Source organism: Alosa sapidissima, chromosome 6 (assembly GCF_018492685.1).
Source record: "Alosa sapidissima isolate fAloSap1 chromosome 6, fAloSap1.pri, whole genome shotgun sequence".
NCBI lineage: Eukaryota > Metazoa > Chordata > Actinopteri > Clupeiformes > Clupeidae > Alosa > Alosa sapidissima.
Genome location: NC_055962.1, coordinates 33,378,399 through 33,396,618, shown reverse-complemented (window position 1 = coordinate 33,396,618; position 18,220 = coordinate 33,378,399). Strand labels below are relative to the sequence as shown.

Genomic DNA, 18,220 nt, shown 5'->3' with positions numbered 1-18,220 from the left:
CACCCAAGAAACTAAGCAGAACAATTCTGACATTCTTTTACATTGTTTATATGTTATTTTTCATTACTATGAGGGGGTCCCTCAAACCTAATCCAACCACCCTGTCACACAAATTAGACAGGAGTAACGGTTTTTCATTACAGTTTTAACACTATCATTGCTGAGCAAATGACATTTATAATTGAAGGCATGTATGTTAAGTCAATAACTTGACTGTTATTGAATAACTAAGAGCCATTTCATCTTGAAATGTACCACCCCGTCACACACCACCCTATCACATTTATTATATTTCAATCTATTATAGTTCAATGTGAAAAAAGAAAATGTATGCCTGAGGTGCGCAAATATGTTTTTGTGGATGGTGATCATGTCTTAAATGCTGTGGATAAATTGAAAAGAAGTTTATTTTTGATGAACATTTTGAAAATGTTATGGTGGACAAGGTACCCGTTTCATAGAATGACCCAACTGGTCCTCTTCAGAACAGAGACCTGAACCTTACAAGTCTTTATCTGAACCCATAGATGTGCCCTTACTGTTCTACTCCTTACTGGGGACTGTGTAGGCTGTTGTTAGATCCTTGGTCTTCTAATATTTTATACCTCCCTGTTTGCTGTTTCTCTCTCTCTCTCTCTCAGAACCTGAGAGATGCTCTGGACAACATGTATGATGCCCGCGTGCCCAACCTGTGGAAGAAGCTGTCCTGGGACTCGTCTACCCTGGGCTTCTGGTTCACAGAGCTGCTCGAGAGGAACATCCAGTTCCACAGCTGGGTGTTTGAAGGGCGACCCAAAACCTTTTGGATGACCGGCTTCTTCAACCCCCAGGGTACGCAATCAGCTAAATCACACTTTCACACCTACTCAATGAAATTTCCTGTCATGTCACAGTGAAATTAGGTTGCAAATCTCATTATCCATCACTGACATTGTCAGAATGTTGATCAATTTAAAACATCTAATTTTGTAAACAGCTAATCTCTTAAACATCTAATCTTGTCAACGCTAAATGTGTGGAAGAGGCTTTACTTTGTGGTATGTTCCCTCACGGTTTCTCTGTAACTACTCTCTCTTATCGACAGGTTTCCTGACCGCCATGAGGCAGGAAGTGACCCGTGCTCACAAAGGCTGGGCATTGGACACTGTTACTCTGCACAATGAGGTGTTGAAGCAGACCAAGGAGGAGATCACCTCCGCACCTGCCGTATGTACCAACAACCCCTGAACTGACCAACATCTCTCATACTCTCTAGACCATAACATCTCTCACCTCTTACCACTACAAAGTTTTGATGTTTTCTGATACCTCAATTCTCGCTTGGTCTCCTCATCACAGGAGGGTGTCTACGTGTACGGCCTGTTCCTTGACGGCGCCGGTTGGGACCGCAGAAACTGCCGTCTGATCGAGGCCACCCCCAAAGTGCTCTTCACACCGCTGCCCGTGGTGCACATGTTTGCCATCAACTCCACTGCCCCCAAAGACCCCAGACTCTACATCTGCCCCGTCTACAAGAAGCCCCGCCGCACTGACCTCACCTACATCACTGGTGTCGTGCTGCGCACCACACAGCCCCCAGACCACTGGATACTGCGCGGAGTGGCCCTGCTCTGCGACATCAGATAAATACGCACACTCAGCAGGGCACCCTGCTAGAGCTCTTCTGATCTATAAAATGTAATCTTATTAAAGTCCTTTGGAATAAAAGATGAATAATTTGACTGGTTTATTTTCAGTCTATTTTTAATTAGTAGCAGTTGTCACAAATCCACATTAATGTTTATCAGATGTCATACTGACAGCCCTTCATTTGTATAAAGAAAAGTGTTGAATTTCCCGTTCACCCAACACTTCACACAAGGTATTTGTAGGTCAAGTAGTGGATGTAGCATACCCCAACTTCCCAGCGTTACATCAGGACCAGTAAATCAGTCAAGGCTGTAGAAGGCATTTACCACATTTTTCCAGCCCTCAAGAGTATGATTACAGCATCTTATACAAAAATACAGCATATTATACCAAATATAAACCCTTCCATATATTGGACCAGATCTCTAATGTTAAAATATTAAAGTGCAGAACAATGCAGACAATTTCAAGGAAGAGGTTGTTTGCAACTGCCTGACCAAATGCCTGTCACAGGTTATCCAAAAAGACTTGCAACAAATCCAAATGGACATCATCCTGAGATGCAAATAAACCGTATTAGTGCGGTGAACACGTTTCTCTTGGGCTCTGTTGACAGGATAAAGTTGCAGAGTAGCAGTCTCTACTGTGATGATGAAGATGGGCTTTCATTATCTGTTAACCACTGGCCTGTAGCCCATCTCACCTTCCAACTGCTCTGCTGTCAGAGTGCCAAGCAGGGGCTGACAGTCTGGGTTAAAAACGGAGTAGGCGCTGAGTTCTCCGGGTCGGCGCTCCGTGGGCGCCCGCAGACCCTCGTAAAGCCAGTAGAAAAGAGAAATCAGGAAGAAGGGTAGTCCGAAGTCGAGCTCTGAGAAAAGTCCGAGCAGTACCAGCCACAACAACACCTTAAGCACAGTCAGGTTGGTGACAGCCAAACGTTCAACACCTAGCCACCGTCCGAGAGCGCTGTCCAACAACCAGAGGTCCATCTGAGGAAAAGAAGACTGCGTTAACGTTACCCGGGCATGGTTTGAGTTGATGGCAGTGGTTTGTTGTTGAATGACACTATAATAATCACATTAGGATCACGATTCATCACTGACATGAGGACATAAGTAAGGAAGTTTTATTTCACTTACACGAGAATACTCTGTCGTCGTGGCGGATGCACTAGTGTTCTTCGTCGTTGGAGGAAGAGGCTTCTCTTCACTCCTCTCGTTAGGAGTTAACTCTGTTACGGCTTCTTTCTCCGATGACAAAGTTGGAGTTTGATATATTTTTCTTTTTGCGGTTTCCGCTTTTTTACGGGCTCGGAACTCTGCTAGTCGCTGCTCCATTTTCTCCATATGGCAGCGTCAGTGTGATCTGTTAGACAGGAAGAAGGTCTGCCCAAAACAGTCAGTGTGCAGAAACAGCTGAAGTAGGTGAAACACTTCCGCTATCGAGAGTTCCGCTAAGGCTCGTTTTCACACGGTCTTATTTACATAGGGGACAAGTGTGGCTTCCGGTATTGCGTGAACGCGCATTTCACTCTATGATTTCACTTACAGGCGCTGCAGCTGGAAAAAAAATAGACCCAACACGGGATTTTTGCATGGACACCTGTCATCTAGCGCTGTTCACATGACAGTGAGATATATCATGCATAAATAATCCATCCATCAAATGATAAGAAATTATAATCTCTATATAGTTCTGGCGAAAGCGCTGCCACATCATCTAGCAGCTATTGGCAAAAAAATATTAGTTTTGCTTATGATTCCATACGTATGATTTATATATATATAAATCATAAAATAAATATAAAAATAAATTAAAAAAAGGACACAAATGCGTACTCTACTACCATGGTCTACTGCTACACAAACCACACACCAACTGTAAGACAGGCTTAAATCTTTATTCATAAATCACTTTAATAGTAACAGTCATTCATTTAGACATTTTTCCTTCCTGCATTCACAGCATTTCTGCATTCTTCAGTTAGGCCATGTAAGAGTTTTAGATTTCCCTCAAGGAGATAAAAAGCTAATATGGGACAATTAGAGGGGGGAAATGGGGCTTCCTATAAGTGTACGGGAGTGGGCAATCATTCATTCATTCATTAAATTTACAAAAAGGAATCAACCTTTAAGTAATATCTGTATCAGGGAGCAGCAGCAGTCCGCTGAAGTCCAGTGTTCAGTCACGCCTTCAGCAGGCTTCACACAAACAGAAATTAAGAGAGAGCAGCTTTCAGAGGAAGCAAAACAGTTGGTTCAGTCCTCTAGCACTGCGCGCACACACGCACAGACAGACAGACAGACAGACAGACAGACAGACAGACAGACAGACAGACAGACAGACAGACAGACAGACAGACAGACAGACAGACAGAACATCCACACAGTCACTGACTACGTAGGAGTATTCAAATATGGCAGAATCAGAGTTTTCCACTTAACTCGTTCAGATTAAAATCATACATGTTTATTCACTGTTTAGTTTTGTGTGATTGCTGTGAGTCTTCATGAGTCCCTTGCTCTTTAAGAGCTCGATTTGTCCAGGAAGAGGGCTGTCTGCACCCCTTTTGGCAAACTCCCTGGAAATAAATACTGTTTAACACGCCTGAAGAACGCTTATAAAAAGACAAAAAAAGGGACTTCTCCCGCCAGTAGAAAAACAATCTGAAAGAAATCAAGCAATTTTGTTGAAAATAAAAAAGAATCAAAAGAAGTAAGAATCCTGGAAAAAAATGTGAAGTTGGAGGAGAGTACTAAGCTTCTCCTCTATAAGCTCTGTGTGTGTGTGTGTGTGTGCGTGCACCCTGATCGGAGGGGACAACAGAAGCCAAGGTAGTCTCTGTGGGGGAGGGGTGTAGGGGTGTGTGTGTGTGTGTGTGTGTGTGTGTGTGCGTATATGTATGTTTCTTTTGTAAAAGGAAATAGGGACTGTGTAATGTGTTTGTGGGTATCACGCTCGTGACAGTAAGTCCTGGGCCCAGTCTCTGATGGAGGCTGTTGTGTCCTGCAGGTAAAGCCAGGTGGAGTTGGTAAAAAACACCATATGATTCTGGATGCATAAGAGCGATACCTCCCCACTGAAAATAAGCAAACGGCATAGGATCATTAAAAAAAACAAGACCACACACACACACACACACCACTCATTCATTGGTCACACTTTGTGACAAAGAAATAATACAAAACAATGGGCACAGGAGATTATCAAATAAATCTGTTAAGACTAACAGGGCCAAACTTTTGTTCTAAAGGTCCAGATAGAACTGATCACGTGCACTTCTCACAGCTGACATTTAGAAATTCATAAGTTCAGTACTATTCTAACGCCTCACAGGTACCTAGAGGAGTGACATCAGTGCGCAGTCCTTCTTAAAAGTGTCTGGTTTGGAGGGCCGTATTGTGGTATTATGGCGTTGAGGAGACGGGTGTTGTGGGTACTCACTTGCAGGAGTCCTGGAAAGCCTGCCATGCGTGCTGGAGGCCCTGTAGGACGCAGTGCAGCGCTGGGAGGATGTAGTTCTCATGCAGGAACAGCAGCAGCTCCTTCACATACTCCAGAAACTGCAGCACGCTCTCGGGAGTGTTGGTGTTCAGCTGACCACACAAACATACAGAACACATATATACTGTATAAGACAAGGCTAAAATACCACAGAACAAAGGTTCAACAGGCTACTTCAACATTACACAGTGATCCCTTTATCATTGATGACCTTTCAGACGGTTGTCTACAATAACCATAGCATCATTATTGCCATCATTATTGCTTTGTCAATGACAACTCAAACAAAGAGCATAATGTAGCTAGATTCTGTAGCCATGACAACACACCAGAGCGTGGAACATTTTTCATCCTATCCGGTTGTTAAGTCGTGATGCAATAATTGGCCGATAATTCTTTTACCGGGTCCAACTTGGCCCAGAGGGCCCTCGTTTTCTCCACAGACGGTAAAATAAACATTTTTGTTTGTGCTCAGAGTTCTGGTCTGTTCAGAGTAGCCTACAAGAAAATGGTCATTCTACTACTCACTCGCTGCCTAAAATCCTGGACGTCCCGCTTGATTATATCATCTGGCCGCACAGTTACACTAATAACTCAAGAGATTTTTTTTACCCTCACTAAAACGGAGCATACAGTGACGCGGTTTACAGGTTGTGAAAACATGCTGGCTTTTTGGACGAAAGAGCTGTTAGGCCCAGAAACAACATGTGACGTTGGACTTAACAACCAAATCATCTCATCAGGGTGAAAAAAAATCAAATTATGTGATGCAAGCAATAGGCTAATGCTCTAAGCTGCCAAGACCAAGCTTTGATTTTGATATTATCCTGGGTATTTCAGACTTGGCCTTTACACAGAGCTCCAGACAGTTAAGGCATCTTTGATTTCATCAATCTTTGATTTCATCACAGCAGGCAGGGCAGCATACATGTTGTTTTTTTTATATCAGGCTTTTTATATCTAATGAATAAATTCAATTAAGACTATGGAGGGAGAGTCAGCAAAATATTCCACAAAGGACTACATCTATCAAAGTGAAGCTTCCGCATGCTGACACAATCATGAACACATGTACAACAATCTGGCACACTGCACACCCGGTACATCAATTTACAACACCAACAACAGTTCCTCATCCTTCAGGCCACATCAAGACAAAGATATATTAATATATCTTAAAAAATGAAAAATAGCCTATTTCCCCTTTAACAGGATAACTACTCTAAAGAGAGGGGGAAATGCATGCACATCTGTACAACAGGCATAGCAAACTACATTTGTAATGCAGACCTTGCACAGATCTTAAAATCACAGTTGACTAGATTTCATTTGTTTGAGTCAGCAGAACCATCTATAGTGATGGCCAACCTCTAGTAAACAGAAGTTACACTGTGATGTAAAGGGTTTAAATAGTCATCATACAACCAGGTCAGTTTCCATGGAGAGATTCAGTCTAAAACCTCAACACAGAAATCAACTCATCTGACAGGTATATTTCAGACGCCCGTGCTTGTGCTGCCATGCTACATGATAAATGATAAGGGAAATGCAAGCGCTCACCCATTCAATAAACAGAGGTGTGTTTTCTTTCATCCATTCCACAAGCTGGGAGGTGTGTGTGGCAACGAAGGCTGTTGCCATCTTTGTCTTTTCCAAACCTTCCTCCATCACTGGACCCACTTTCTCCACAACCAGGGAGTAGTAATATGGGGTGTTCTCCTCCAGCCAACTATGATCAGACAAAACAGCAGTCACCAAAGCTGCACCACTGAAGTCATGCGAAACCTCAAGCACTTTAAACTTTTTTATTATTTGGACGTAGATTAAGACAGAAATCCATGTATTTAGAGTTGTGTGGTGTGTGTGTGAGTGTCAGTGTGTGAGAGCGTGAGAGTTAAGTGTGAGTGTGTTCTAACCTAAAGCCTTGCTGGCAGTAAGTAGTGACTTTGCTCCAGGCCTGAAGGGATGTATCCGTGACGCCCGAGCTCTGAAGGTAGTGGGCTGTGGTGGAGGCAGCGAATGACCCTTGCGACCGGACGTCGTGTGCGATGAACCCCGCGGCAAACACTAGCAACGCCATCAGCAGTCGCGACCAGGGGAAGCCCTGTCCTCTCATCTTCATCTGTATACTCTGAAGGGGGGGGAAAGCAAGGCTTAGCAAAGGCTTTGAGGTTCTGATCTCACACGGTGCAAGAGTTGGGATTGGGACACTGGGAAATGGGTGGGATGGTGTCGTGTGCGCACGCTCTGTCTCTTACATGGCACATCACGTTGCACTCCTCGACACCGTCACAGTCACCCAGCTGCTCGTTAGTCACTCTGAAGGACTGGATGGTTTCCTGAAGACTCTTCCGTAACTAAAAACAAACATGGGATTTTAGGTTCAAATAAACAAGGCAGCATTAGCAAGGTATCTTGATGTGTGCTGTGGTGGTACACAGGGGCAATCGTGTGTACCTTTTGCGGCAGTGTCTTCCAGTACTTCAGCAAGTGACTCAAAAGCAAGCTGAAAACAAGGTAAGACCGTTTGAGGTTAATAGACTTACAAATGAGTGATGGTGAGGTGAGATGATGAGGTCATGATGCCGAGACTCACCTCGACTGAGAAAGATATTTGGTGTACAGCTGCCTCCAGACTCCCAAACTGTGTGCATCCACAGACAAGCACTCTGTAAGACTGTTCAGCAGCTGTCAAAGACGAGATGTAGGATACATTACCATAACCATTAAAAGATTATGCTTCCATTACCAAATTCCATATATTCATCAACACATTGAGCACTTTCATGCCTTCTATTATCATTCAGTAATTATCTGTGCTGGCCACATAGTCTGTCATTTTAATCTAAAGACCTATATTGCTATGAAGTATGAACTAAGCAAATATATTATGCCATCAATTACATATTAAGCTTGCATCATTTTACATCATACTCGTATACCATTATAGGAGGACAGAGCTGGTATGCTGAGTGTGAGTAGGCCTACATAAATCATCTGTATGTCATTTCAGATGCCTTGGGTGCGCTCAAAACTCAAGCACATCATGAAATACACTCTTGTGAAGCAAATCCTGTGAAATCCAAATCCTCCCTACGTTGGGAGGGGCATCAGGATAGGATATGAAATGAGTGTAATTAACGCAGCTCAAGCATAGGCCTACCGCCACACTTTTTCGATTTTGACAGACTTTAAACCCTCAGACGGTAAAAAGAAGAAAGGTTGAATAAAACTCCGTTCGCTTGTTTAACGTTAGTGCGTTGTGCCACGTTATGCCTCTCGTGCTAAGCTAGCTAACGTTAGCTAAATGATAACTTGTAGAATGCATGCAGGCTTAGCCGGTGCCAATGTAACTTTATAGAAATTACCTGGGAAGATTAAACTATTTTTGTTGATCGCGGAACATTTGCCTTTATGAAAACCGTAATACTCCTTACCTACTGAATAAATCGTTTCCGACGGTTGCGTTAACACATAGGTTACAGCATGGCAATGACGCAATTAGAACGCCTAATGTTAAATGTCAACACAAGTGGGCAGGGGTAACTGCTAGCTCAAATTAATGTCTCATCACATTCCTCATTCTCTGTCCTTATTAAAAGTTAGTTAATAGTTTAACTATACTAATAGCAAATGGTATAGTTATACTAATAGTTATAAAATTGTCATCTTTGTTTACTGAAGGCATGATGACAAAATCTAATTTAGCTTAATAGTTTTTCAAGCACGATGTTCCCCTAACCTTATAGGCCAATTTCATTGTTGGCTTCTGAAAACAACTTCCAAATGTTTCAGGGTGATAGTAATTTCTACAGGAGTGCAATATTGACTGTGATTTATGTTAAACCGACAGCTCAGCAAAGGACATGAACATATGACTGTGTGAGTGGGTTAGTGTGTAAGTGACAGAGTGCCAACACTATATACCTCTCTCTTCATGGGCTCAGGGCAGTTTGGTGTAGCTCTGGACAAGAAAGACGGGAAGTATGTGTGCAATGTGGACTCGGGCTTTGCTCCAAACGCCAGAACCTTGAGCCGTGGGTACAGCCGCTTCAGCTGCTCCTGAAGACTGCAAACACAACTCTGAGTTACAACATGGCTGTTAAAAATGGCCAGAAGCAACATACCATAACTCACGCTGGTGATACAAAAGACAACTTCATTGAGCAATGTCCCTAAGTATTGTTGTTTGTGCACATACAATATTAACAATCAGCAGACAAAATGGTAGTCATGATCATTCAATCATAAAAACATGTAACCAGTTATGTGGTTACCCAGCAACAATGCTCTAAAAGCTGCCCAATGAATCATCACCCTCAGGGTTGGACAACAGGCAGCCATAACACCAGACCAGACACACAGCACGAAGCACCAGTACACTCTGGATTTGCAATTATGGGGGAGACTCTTAACACAACACAAAAATGAGGGGACCATCCACAGACTAAGTCATGGAGACCACATTTTCAGGGTAATGGACAGAAATGGTTACCTGGTTGACAGTGCATTTTTGGGCATGTAGGCAAAGTCCAGCAGGGGGAAGAGTTCTTTGGGTCCCATGATCCCGAAACCTTTGACGAGGTTGGAATGGAGCCTGAACGTACACACGGATGCACCTGTTACCATCAGTGCTGCACATATGTTGACAGACCTATTTTTATTGACACTTATCTAGACAGTCACTTATCAACACTATGGCGGTTAGGATATATAGCACTGTAAACATGCTGCCAGCATATTTCCTCCACCACAGTTCCAAAACATCATCATTTGTAACCAAATCCTCAAGACTATTACTATATTATTGGATTCATATTATTTACACTATATATTAAATCTTTTTTTATTCCAGTGATCTTCAAATTCTAAACTGTTGAGACATGCATGCACGCACACACACAGACACTCACACACAGACACACACACACACAGACACACACACACACAGACACACACACTCACATGAGGAGGCGCTCCAGATAGGCAATGGCGTATGAGGACAGGGACTTCACGCCCAGTACTGGCAACATGATGCCCAGCCAAACTGCAACGCACAAGAGACACACACACAGATTCACAATGTCGTTCAGTGTGTGTGTGTGTGTGTGTTGAGCGAGAGAAGTAAACTTTCACCCACATCTCTAGCCAGACTCTTTCCCAATGTGTGAAACGTTTGGAAGAGGACTGAGCGAGGAGAAAGCACCTCAACACAGGAGGGAAGAGAAAAAGACTGGACTTTATCTAATGCTGCTGGTCTACTCAAGAGGAATTAATATGCAAAAACATCAAGTGATCAAAAATCCTCTCCTTCACTCTACATATGGCTTTTCTCTTCTTGCTTATGAACTTTCAAAAATACCAAATATCTCCTTTCCCCATTGACCCTCTACCCACAGTCTGTCTTAATTTGCGCGTCTCTCTCTCTCTCACCTCGGAGACCGTGGCTGAGGTCGTAGAAGCCGGCCTGGCCCAGGGCCCACATGATGGTCAGGCACTTGACTGGGCGGTTTTGGTGGGAGCGCAGCAGTTCCAGGTGCTGTTGGGAGAGGTCAGAGGTCACATACATGTGGGGGGGGGGTGGCATGGCTTCTAACTCAGCCTCTCCACAGCACAGATGTCTGCCAGCACCACTTACGCAACATGACATTTACAACATCTGAGTACAACAGTCAGTTCAACTAGGAGCATGCACACACACACACTGTGACACTCACATCAGTCAGGTTGAGGGTGGCTATTTTGGGCTTGTCCTGCAATATGGCCTGAATGCAAATTCTGTAGCCGTGGAGAGAGTCACCTGCCAAAGGACACGGATGAGTGAGTTGCATTGACCGCCAGTCAAACCACACAGACACAGAGGGCACAATGACACACAGAAATACTCAAATAAACCACACATTGCACTTTCCAACTTCAGCAGTGTTTCACATGGAAGTCTGCATGTGTGTGGGTGTGTGTACCTGGTTGCTTGTCCTGCTCCCTCAACATGGTGAAAAGGCAGTGGTCAAAGAAGTCCTGTAAAGTCTCGCCGCTCTTGCTCAGCAGATTCTTGATGATGGCACGCAGCTCTTTACTTACTAAGCAGTACGGGTAATCTATAATGGGCAGAAGAGACACACATGTTCGTAGAGTACACAGCAGCAGCAGCCCCCACACACACACACACACACACACACACACACATACACATCTGACAAAGACACATTAAAGTGGGCATCACAAACACAAGCCCACATCTGCCATACATAGACACAATAAGTCAGACACACACAGAGCACCATCATCAGCATCATCATCATCGTCATCGTCATCTTAACTCAACCACACACCGTGTGCATATGTGCTGAGAGTGGGGTCATTGTCTGGGGCGGGCAGCTTGAAGTTCAGATAGCCGGCCAGGTCCTTCACCCACACCGACGGGTTCTCTGGGAACAGAGACTGACTCTTCTCCAGCTGCTGTTTCAACTCCAACACATTCAGCTGGGGGAGAGACGAGAGAGAGAGAGAGAGAGAGAGAGAGAATGAAAATGTATATTCAAAGCCTTCTTCAGACACTTCTGATGTGTGTGTGTGTGTGTGTGTGTGTGTGTGTACTCACGCCTCTAACAGCCTCCTCCAGACTGCGGTAGCGGCTGGGTTTGGGGCTGCTGGTGGGGGACCTCTTGGCCTGCTTGCCATCCTTGACCTTCTTCTGCTGGGGCTCTGGGGCCGGCGGCACCTGCTCCTTGTTCTGCTTCTTCCCGATCTTCTCGAAGCCCTCATAGATAGTCTCGGTCGTCTTTATTGGAGCTGGGGAGGAAGAGTGCAGTTGAGAGCTTGTCTTGCACGACTCCATTTGTGCGTTCGCAAAAGAGAAAGGAGGACAGAAAGAGCGAGAGGCTGTCTAGTTTCGCAAGCAGAGCAACTCTAGTGCAGCAACTCCCCTTTGGACATCTAGCAATTGCTCCTTCAGTGGGAAGGGTGAACATCTACCATGAGCATATTACAAAACAGAAATCTGAGAAACTGAATAGACAGCACTGTGTGTAGTAGTGCACGCCTGGATCAGAGAGATCGACGAGCTAATTTATACCACCACAAGCAAATGCCCTGACACAAGAAGCAACATTCACGCAGACATCATGAACATTTCTGGAAATGGGTTCTCCTGCAGGGATGGTGGCCCTCATAATGAACCATGTCCACAGATTCACGGGTGGATTAGAAATTCACATGTGATCAACTTCACATGGGGCTGGTAGAAACAAAAGAGCACAGAAATACCATCAATTCCTCCATTCAAAGCAGAGTCTACTGGAGCCAACTTGTCTGTACTTTTAAAAACTGTCCAAGCACAACTGAACTGTTCTATACCTTTAATGAGAACTCTTGGCCAACTGGTGACAGCTGGTTGCATTACCACTCTCAAAAAAAGCATGTACGTATAGATTACACACATCCTGGTTATTCGTGGGGTCGCTATATTTAACAAACAAAATCGATCAAATCAGAATGTATTTGAGACTGGCGCAAATCTTCTTTCAAACCCGTCTGACACCGGCATGTCTGCGTTCTGCACTTGCGAATCTGATCACTTTTGTCTGCGCCGATAAGAACGCCCGGTGATAGAGTGAGCCAGTGAAAGTCTGTCATCCGACCCTTGTCCTGACACTGTGGCCTCTCCGATGATTCCTTAACCTACACTAGTAGAGAATTTGCACGAGCCTACATGGAGATAACACCCCCCCAAGACCAAGACACGCTGCTTAAAAGGCGTGTTTAGTACTATCTATGATATATACGTTTGACCCTCAAAGTGGACGAACAAGTGAAAAACAACCAAAACTACTCGCATGTTATCACACTGACACAAGTACCGGTACATTCCCCCTCTTTTGAAGTGATGGGCCATGAGATGATGGAAGGACACAATTGCCTGTAGGACCATGGAAAGTCTGGCTGGCTGTGATAACGCTGCAACCACGTTTAGGAACATGGCAAGACACCCATTTAAACTGTATGCACACGCTGTTGCCCAAAGGCTCCCTGGGTGAACAACATTGACGTTCCAAAGAATACACACATTAAGTTACCTATGCATATACCCGATCAGTAGCTTTATCTAACTCGACTTTCCTCGTCAACTTACAACTTCATTGTCAATTGCAACAAAGTGTCATTAATTCAAAAAAGTAGAATAAAATGATTCAAAAAAGTAATAGAAAGTCAAACTCAAAACTCGAACATTCATCTCTTACTGACATCTCCAGGGTTTCTGGACATGCCAGTCAATCAATCTGCGCTTGCTGGTACTGATGACGTTTCATTAGCTTCAGACATCAATGTTTACAGTACACCAACCTTGCCAAACGTTTAAACTGAACAATGGAAGGGAACATACACTGTAGAGTGTCATCATGTCAAAGGGGATGAACCTGGTGACAAACTGAACCGTTAACTAGACAGGAATCTGGCTAATGTAGCTGTCAAGTAGGCTATTAGCTAGCCAACTAGCACATGCTAATTAGCCTTACATGAATCCTGACGGCATTCAATACTCCACACTATTGGACAATAAATTATACCAGTCGTGTGATCTCTCCACTATTGTAGAGGTATTGCTACAGCTGCTGGCCGTATCATCAGATGGCTCTCTGTGGCTGAAATGGCAAACGCGCCAGGTTAACGATAACGTTAGATCCTAGCATATGGCTAGCGATGACTATGCTAGCTAGATGCATAGCAACGACAAGTTGGTCAAATCCATTGGTGATTGCCATTATCTATAATTAACTTCACACAAGATCAGCCAAGTAATTTCCAGATCCAATGTCTACTTTATCTAAATATGCAATGTACTGTGTGTACAGTTTCTACAACTGAGACTCATTACTTTGTGGATGTGATTTTGATTGATAGCTAATGGTAAGTTAGCTTTTTTGCTAGTGCTAGACATGTTTGTTGCTAGAGGTGTTTGTAGCGTACCTAACGTTACTCTCCCAGCAGTAACATAATTTACGCAAAGACACAGTGAATATTTAACGTTATTTATCTAAAGTCACTCTGGTAATACAGTGACTCATTTGCCACTGCCGGGTCAAATTTGTTGTGTTTGACCGTAGCCTAAGACTGGACAACGCTAGGTGGGAATGTTGAATGTTGGTTCTTTCGATATGTCACTTACCAGATGGATCAACCTTGGGTAGGTTGGATTCGCTAAGTGCTTTTCTTCCTCCAGTTTTCTTGTCAGGTTGATTCTTGCCTCCCGTACTGCTCTGTTTCTTACTTTTCTTCACTACTTCCCATTTACCGACCGAGCCGTTATTCGCTGAGGCCATTTCTTGGGGACAACAGTATGCTTTACAGATATTACAGTCTTTTCAATTGGCTTATTTCCCTTTCCTCTACACTGTTGTCAAAGAAAGAATGTATGCTCACCGGTGATTGCCTACCGACGTCTTTATGCCACGTCTACTTCCTTGCACATGACGTCATACCCCAACTGCAAGTGTATCTTTGAAAGCTCAGGGTAGCCTCAATCTCTTTACAATAGCGCCGATTGCTGGACATGACACGATGATAGGCAAGAATAGCCTACAACTTGCATCATTGGTAATCTATTAACACCAGTTGGAGTATTTAGCCTATGTACAGGCTCAGCACAACGGTCTATCAACCCATTTGTTTGTTTTGTAAGTAAAAAGGCCGAGGCTCATGCGTTTTTGAGAACTACTGATTCTGACAAGAACAAAATTGGACAAGGTCAGCATCAGTTTACATAGCCTACCTTCACTTGTTTGACAGCCTAGATCTCAGCCTGTAGTGTTGGCTAAGATGTGGATACTTAACTATCCTAATAGATAGATTAGGCCTACTTTATTCATCCCCAAAGGGAAATTATGGTTTTACAGCAACAATTAACAATATTAACAAATAACACACACATATATAAAAAAATAAATACAATTGGATATTGTGGAATTTGTTGCAAGCTGTGCATTTTCTCTCAGAATATTATTATCCTAAGGCACAAATGGAAGTTATTGTAAATAGTTATATCAGTTGGAAGTCATCAGGAATGAAGGGAAGTTATTGTAAATAGTTATATCAGTTGGCAGGAATTAGTTGGAAGTCATCAGGAATGATGACTTAATGATCCGTGATGTTACAGATGTGTCCACCTTCATCCTGTAGCTTCTCTCGTAGCAATACAGGTTGAATGGTGTTGAAGGCACTGGAGAAGTCAAAGAACATTATTCTCACTGCGCTGCCAGCTTCATCCAGGTGATTGTGGGCTCGCTGAAGCAGGTAGATGATGAGCTATAATTCTGTAGGCCTACAAATAACATTGAAGATGCATTTGAATCAGTAAAGTGAAGATTCAGTGAATGCATTGTGTGGTTGAGCGATAATCATAATCCTCTATACAAAGATGATGGTCTCTGTTTTTGATTTTTCCATATTCATATGGTTGAACCTCTACCACAAGTTCTGAGGTGAGCCATTTTATGTCAGTCTTTCTGTCCAATCGCTCAGTAGAACAATACATTCTACATTTAGCAGACACTTTTCATCCAAAGTGACTTATGTCAATTCTATTATAAGACACTTGTCCCCAGAGCAACAAAGGCACAACAGTGGAAGCCGGGAATTGAACCCACAACTTGTTATGCTACCGCATGCTAGCACAACTCCTTAACCACCAAGCTACCATCGCCCCATACATACATAGGAAATAATTTTGAATATGTTCCTGAAGTTGCAGGAATAGTTCTGTATTTTCCTTATATTATCATTTGACTTGCTTCTCTTTAGTCTTTAATTCCTTCTGATTTCACAAGCTGGCCTTTGGATTGAAAACATTTTCTATTTTGTTCTTTATTTATTAATTGGCACCTAATTATGTAATCACTATGATCAAATAAATGACACCTCAGTAGTAGCCTATTTGTGAATCATTTATCATGACATTGTGGAACTCAAAATTACTGGGGTAGAATACAGACAGCACGAATTTCAGCTTTTAATTAGAGTAATTCATTAGCAGAAAATATTATATATATTTAGCACTAGGTTTACAATAGGCAATATGATACTACTGATTAGGCAAATCGACCTATTTATTTAATTGATATTAATTATATTAATTATTATTATCATTGGTGATGATGAATTGGGCTGAAGTGGGTTAAACTGTTTACTTTTGTATAGGCTACAGTTCTGTAAGCGGCTATCAGCAGTCTTATAACATATAGCCTGCATGTGGTCCAATAAAAGCCTATCTATATTCCTAAAAGATTACAATAATACTTTGTCATCAGGCTGCTTGCTAATTTTTCCCTCGTTTTACAATATGTCAAAACATCATGTTACATAGAGATGATCGATGCTCTTTGTAAACTCCATTGCAGCAGATCTAACTTGAATATTATATGATAGCCTACTCAATTTAATTGGGAACGCTTGAGCACGCACCAGAGGGAGAGAGCGAGCGCAGCAGGTTCCAGCTGCTGTCATTGTTGATAATTGATATATCTCCTTCTCATAAGAAACTTTTAAAAGAAATCATGAAGGCAACAGTAGTTCCCACTATTGACCATTTATAAACTGTGAGAGGGCACAGCCGGCACAGCACTAGCCATGGGCTATATTTCAGTGGAGCTGTCAAAAGATCATTGAGAACTAAATGTGAATTGCTCTTAAAGTGACAGTGCACCATTAGTTAAACAGCATCAAATTAGCAGTATGTTTTAAGCAATTAATATTTGAAAACAAAATTACTTTGTAAGGTTTGAAGAAAATGACTGAATAATAACATTTTTACATTTTTACAGAGTTGATAGCCTAAGAAAGTGATTTTTAAAGGTAAGCAATTTGTCTATAGCCATATTAAATGAAGACATTCTGCCAAATGTTCTCAATGCAGGGCAAGACCTTTCTAACTGTAATTCTGTGTTCTCCTGTCTGATAAGATGGTTCAGGTACTTTTCATTGCCAATGGATTTGCTAAGAATTATGTTGGACAGATCAAAAACGTTCTCCAAGGGCGACTGCAAGTGACCGAAGCCAGAGATGTACAGGAATGCGATGTCATTGTGTCCCTCTGCACAATTGTCTCACGAGTTGGAACTGATGTCGAGGCTGCACTTCGAGAGATTCCTCCAAGTAGGTTGATCCTCCTGGCTATGAAAATAAATCTTGATGTGCCCTCTCCTTTTCTAAATGGGATACATTTTTAACTGCTGGCTAATGGACATACCTATATTGACAATGAACTATCTTTTGTTATGTTTACATTTTGATAGTTGGCTAAATTTTTTTTTATCCTTAAGCCACAAAGCCTGCCCTTCTTGTGGTGCTTCATCAAACATTCGACGTGGACTACACAGTACCAAACACCCAGAGGTTTGTGAAGCAGGGACGAATGGTCACGACAGACCTGCTGTTCAACGAGGATGATGGGCTTCTCATTTGCTCAAGAAATGAAGGCTCATTGAAAAAGGCTACAGATTTCCTCAGCCTAAATGAAAGCCACAGGCCTACGAATAGCTCTTTAATGGATTGGTTATGGTCCTCGGTGCTTATGCTGTTTGGTTTATTTATTAGTAAGCCCATTCAACGATTTCATGCATGGCTGCGCAAAAAGCTTAGATTTTGAAAGCTACATCCGAAGACCTACTGTATAAACCATGCTGGTTACATTATACATGCCACAGAGTGGAGATACAACACATTGGTCCTTAAGCTGATTTGTTTATTTATCATTGTGCTCATTGTTCTGGGCTTTTGGAATCTTTTGAAGTAGTTTATTGTGATTAGTCAACCAAAATTTCCACATATACTCCAACCTTAAGCTTCCCACTGCCTCTTTCATTTAACCATAATCAGTTTACCTTTATTTGAATAAATAAGCTACCACTGAAAACAGTGGGAACTCATGTCATGTGAATGTGAAGTGATCACTGACCATACTTTGTACACTTACTTCAACATGATAATTTCATGTAAAAACGTGATAAATATCTTGTAAAAACGTGAAAAAATCATATCTTGAAATAACATGATATTTTCACGTTATAACGTGAAAATATCATTATCATGAAAT

The 18,220-nt window shown here is 42.5% G+C and overlaps 3 protein-coding genes and 1 long non-coding RNA gene across 5 annotated transcripts in view; 2 read left to right on the top strand and 2 right to left on the bottom strand.

The window, feature by feature from the left end:
* Positions 1–1,721, top strand: part of LOC121711252 (dynein heavy chain 8, axonemal-like) — a 49,734-nt gene extending 48,013 nt beyond the window's left edge. The window contains exons 91-93 of the mRNA XM_042094657.1: positions 642–831; positions 1,085–1,206; positions 1,339–1,721. Coding sequence (XP_041950591.1) covers positions 642–831; positions 1,085–1,206; positions 1,339–1,626 — 600 coding nt within the window. The 3' untranslated portion in view covers positions 1,627–1,721. The remainder of the gene's footprint in view (positions 1–641; positions 832–1,084; positions 1,207–1,338) is intronic.
* A 4-nt stretch (positions 1,722–1,725) lies between these two features.
* On the bottom strand, positions 1,726–3,027 carry saysd1 (SAYSVFN motif domain containing 1). Its single transcript, XM_042094850.1, has 2 exons — positions 2,769–3,027; positions 1,726–2,618 (listed from the first exon to the last, which is right to left on the bottom strand). The coding sequence occupies exons 1-2, from the start codon at positions 2,973–2,975 to the stop codon at positions 2,298–2,300; spliced, it is 528 nt and encodes a 175-aa protein (XP_041950784.1). The 5' UTR covers positions 2,976–3,027; the 3' UTR covers positions 1,726–2,297.
* A 487-nt stretch (positions 3,028–3,514) lies between these two features.
* tmem214 (transmembrane protein 214) lies at positions 3,515–14,586 on the bottom strand. Its single transcript, XM_042094719.1, has 16 exons — positions 14,300–14,586; positions 11,735–11,925; positions 11,466–11,616; positions 11,097–11,231; positions 10,851–10,933; positions 10,567–10,672; positions 10,099–10,180; positions 9,629–9,730; positions 9,061–9,202; positions 7,730–7,821; positions 7,591–7,639; positions 7,392–7,490; positions 7,050–7,264; positions 6,694–6,862; positions 5,074–5,225; positions 3,515–4,708 (listed from the first exon to the last, which is right to left on the bottom strand). Exons 1-16 carry the CDS (start codon positions 14,451–14,453, stop codon positions 4,582–4,584), a joined length of 2,049 nt encoding a protein of 682 aa, XP_041950653.1. The 5' UTR covers positions 14,454–14,586; the 3' UTR covers positions 3,515–4,581.
* LOC121711344 lies at positions 13,513–18,019 on the top strand. Of its 2 annotated transcripts, XR_006032284.1 has the most exons (4): positions 13,513–14,040; positions 16,950–16,980; positions 17,088–17,280; positions 17,448–18,019. It is a non-coding gene; the product is annotated as an uncharacterized LOC121711344 (long non-coding RNA). The 2 variants fall into 2 exon arrangements; XR_006032285.1 differs by lacking the exon at positions 16,950–16,980 and having other exon boundaries at positions 13,514–14,040.
* Positions 18,020–18,220: the final 201 nt, after the last annotated feature.